The sequence below is a fragment of the Etheostoma spectabile genome, chromosome 11, assembly GCF_008692095.1.
Source record: "Etheostoma spectabile isolate EspeVRDwgs_2016 chromosome 11, UIUC_Espe_1.0, whole genome shotgun sequence".
Lineage (NCBI taxonomy): Eukaryota > Metazoa > Chordata > Actinopteri > Perciformes > Percidae > Etheostoma > Etheostoma spectabile.
The window spans coordinates 23,165,971-23,167,746 of NC_045743.1; the positions used below are offsets into that span (position 1 = coordinate 23,165,971).

Here is a 1,776-nt window from a genome sequence, read left to right on the forward strand (position 1 = left end):
GAAGTAGCCATCAACACAGGGAGGCGGAGCCATAACAACCCCAACAAGGATCACCCCCATCAAAGCATAAAGAAAGCTTGAAAAGCTGAGGTCAACTACAACATCAACCTACCGAAAGATCAAACCCCAGCCACTCTGGAAACAATGAGAGAAGAAATCATACATGAAGTCAAAAAGACTGAGAGAAACCAATTAGTCATAAGTAAGCTCATGAACACAACCTATGCCCTTCGTCGCCAAGAAATTGTTGGAGCTCTTGTAGCCCCACGGGTGAGAGATGTCGTGGACAGATGGCCAGCCCTACTTATGGAGTCACAGGTATACATTTTTTTAAAATAATTTACTGTTTTCCATGTTGAGAGCAATTAATCAACATGACTCTTTAGCGTGCACACTTTGAACATGATTGATTTTTCCAATATTTAAATTTAAAAATTAAATTTTAATTTAAAATTTTCAAATGGCGGATGTAAAAGTTGACAACACATCACGCTGTGAAATATTTTCTTCCATTCACAGCAAACAAAGTATAAAGGTTTAATAATTTAATTTACTTTAGACAACATTATACAGACTTTTAAATTAAAGTGACAATTATTTTTCTATTTTGACCTTGGTTCTGACTCATCCCTAATAGAATTGCCCTTGGTTTTGCCAACTAAAAACTTCAAAATAATATTCACAATTCTGTTCCTAATTCATCTTTGTACATTTCTGTGTAATTCTGTCCATGTACAGGTGTTTGCAGAGTTCCACCGAATCAACAATGTTAACCTGCGCAATCAATTCTACAAGGAGCTGGACAGACACACGCCGAGACTCATCACCTTGTTCAGAGACAAGGCCACCAAGACTAGCGAGATAGCGGAGGAGCTAGCCAAGTTCGTGAGGATTTATGACCTTCAGGTGAATTTTTAACTTTGCACGATTCAGAAACAGATTATTAACAGATTGTTTGCAGACAACTGTAAAAAGCCATAGTATGAATTGCCTCAACTGTGCCCCGAGGTGAAGTGATTATGCCATGAACACAACCTTCTCATCTCATCAGAGATAGACGTCTTGACAAGAGGTATTCTATCAGAAAGAGGTACCTTAAAAAGATACTTTATCAGCTTCAATTTGAAGAAGTCCAAATAACTACTGTTTTCGTAAAATTTGATTTACAATTTCAAGTTTTCCTTTTATGAGTTATTTAAGTATTTACAATAGAAAGTTATTAATTTGAAAAATAGAATAGATAGAAATGTGGACCCAAAATACAGAATCTACCATCTATAGCAATGACCACCATCACAATATGGAGCTATTCAACACATTGATTTTTTTTTTAAGTGTTTGCTCTGCATTTCTGTAATTGCTATTGTGATGGATATTTTGTTGTCCATCTAGGAACAACGTGATGTAAATATGAGACGGGCCTTCGTCCTTCGCGCACTTCCTGTGTACCTGCGTGAAGATGCCTCCAAGTTCTTCAGGACCTGTAATGTAAGTGTACTGGCCTCACTATCAATCCCTTTGCCTAGCTATTCAGTCAGCTTAAACATTTGACATAACTCAAAGAACCCCTAGGAGAACCACGGTGTATCCCAGAAAGCAGTTTATGTGAAAACTCATAGTGATCTCTGAGATGAGGGAAACTCTGAGTTATCCATTCCAGAGGGCTATTCCAGAAAGGAAGTTCAACAAACTGAGCCTGAACTCTGAGTTGACTTACCATGTGAAGGGAAACTGAGTTTTCAGTTCCAGAACAGCTGATCTGAGTTAGGTGAGTCG

At 38.0% G+C, this 1,776-nt stretch overlaps 1 protein-coding gene across 1 annotated transcript in view; it reads left to right on the plus strand.

Annotated features, from left to right (window-relative positions):
- Positions 1–55: 55 nt before the first annotated feature.
- The window catches only part of LOC116698444 (uncharacterized), a 2,634-nt gene continuing 913 nt past the window's right edge, over positions 56–1,776 (plus strand). The window contains exons 1-3 of the mRNA XM_032530383.1: positions 56–318; positions 739–906; positions 1,393–1,488. Of these exons, the coding sequence (XP_032386274.1) occupies positions 145–318; positions 739–906; positions 1,393–1,488 (438 nt within the window). The 5' untranslated portion in view covers positions 56–144. The remainder of the gene's footprint in view (positions 319–738; positions 907–1,392; positions 1,489–1,776) is intronic.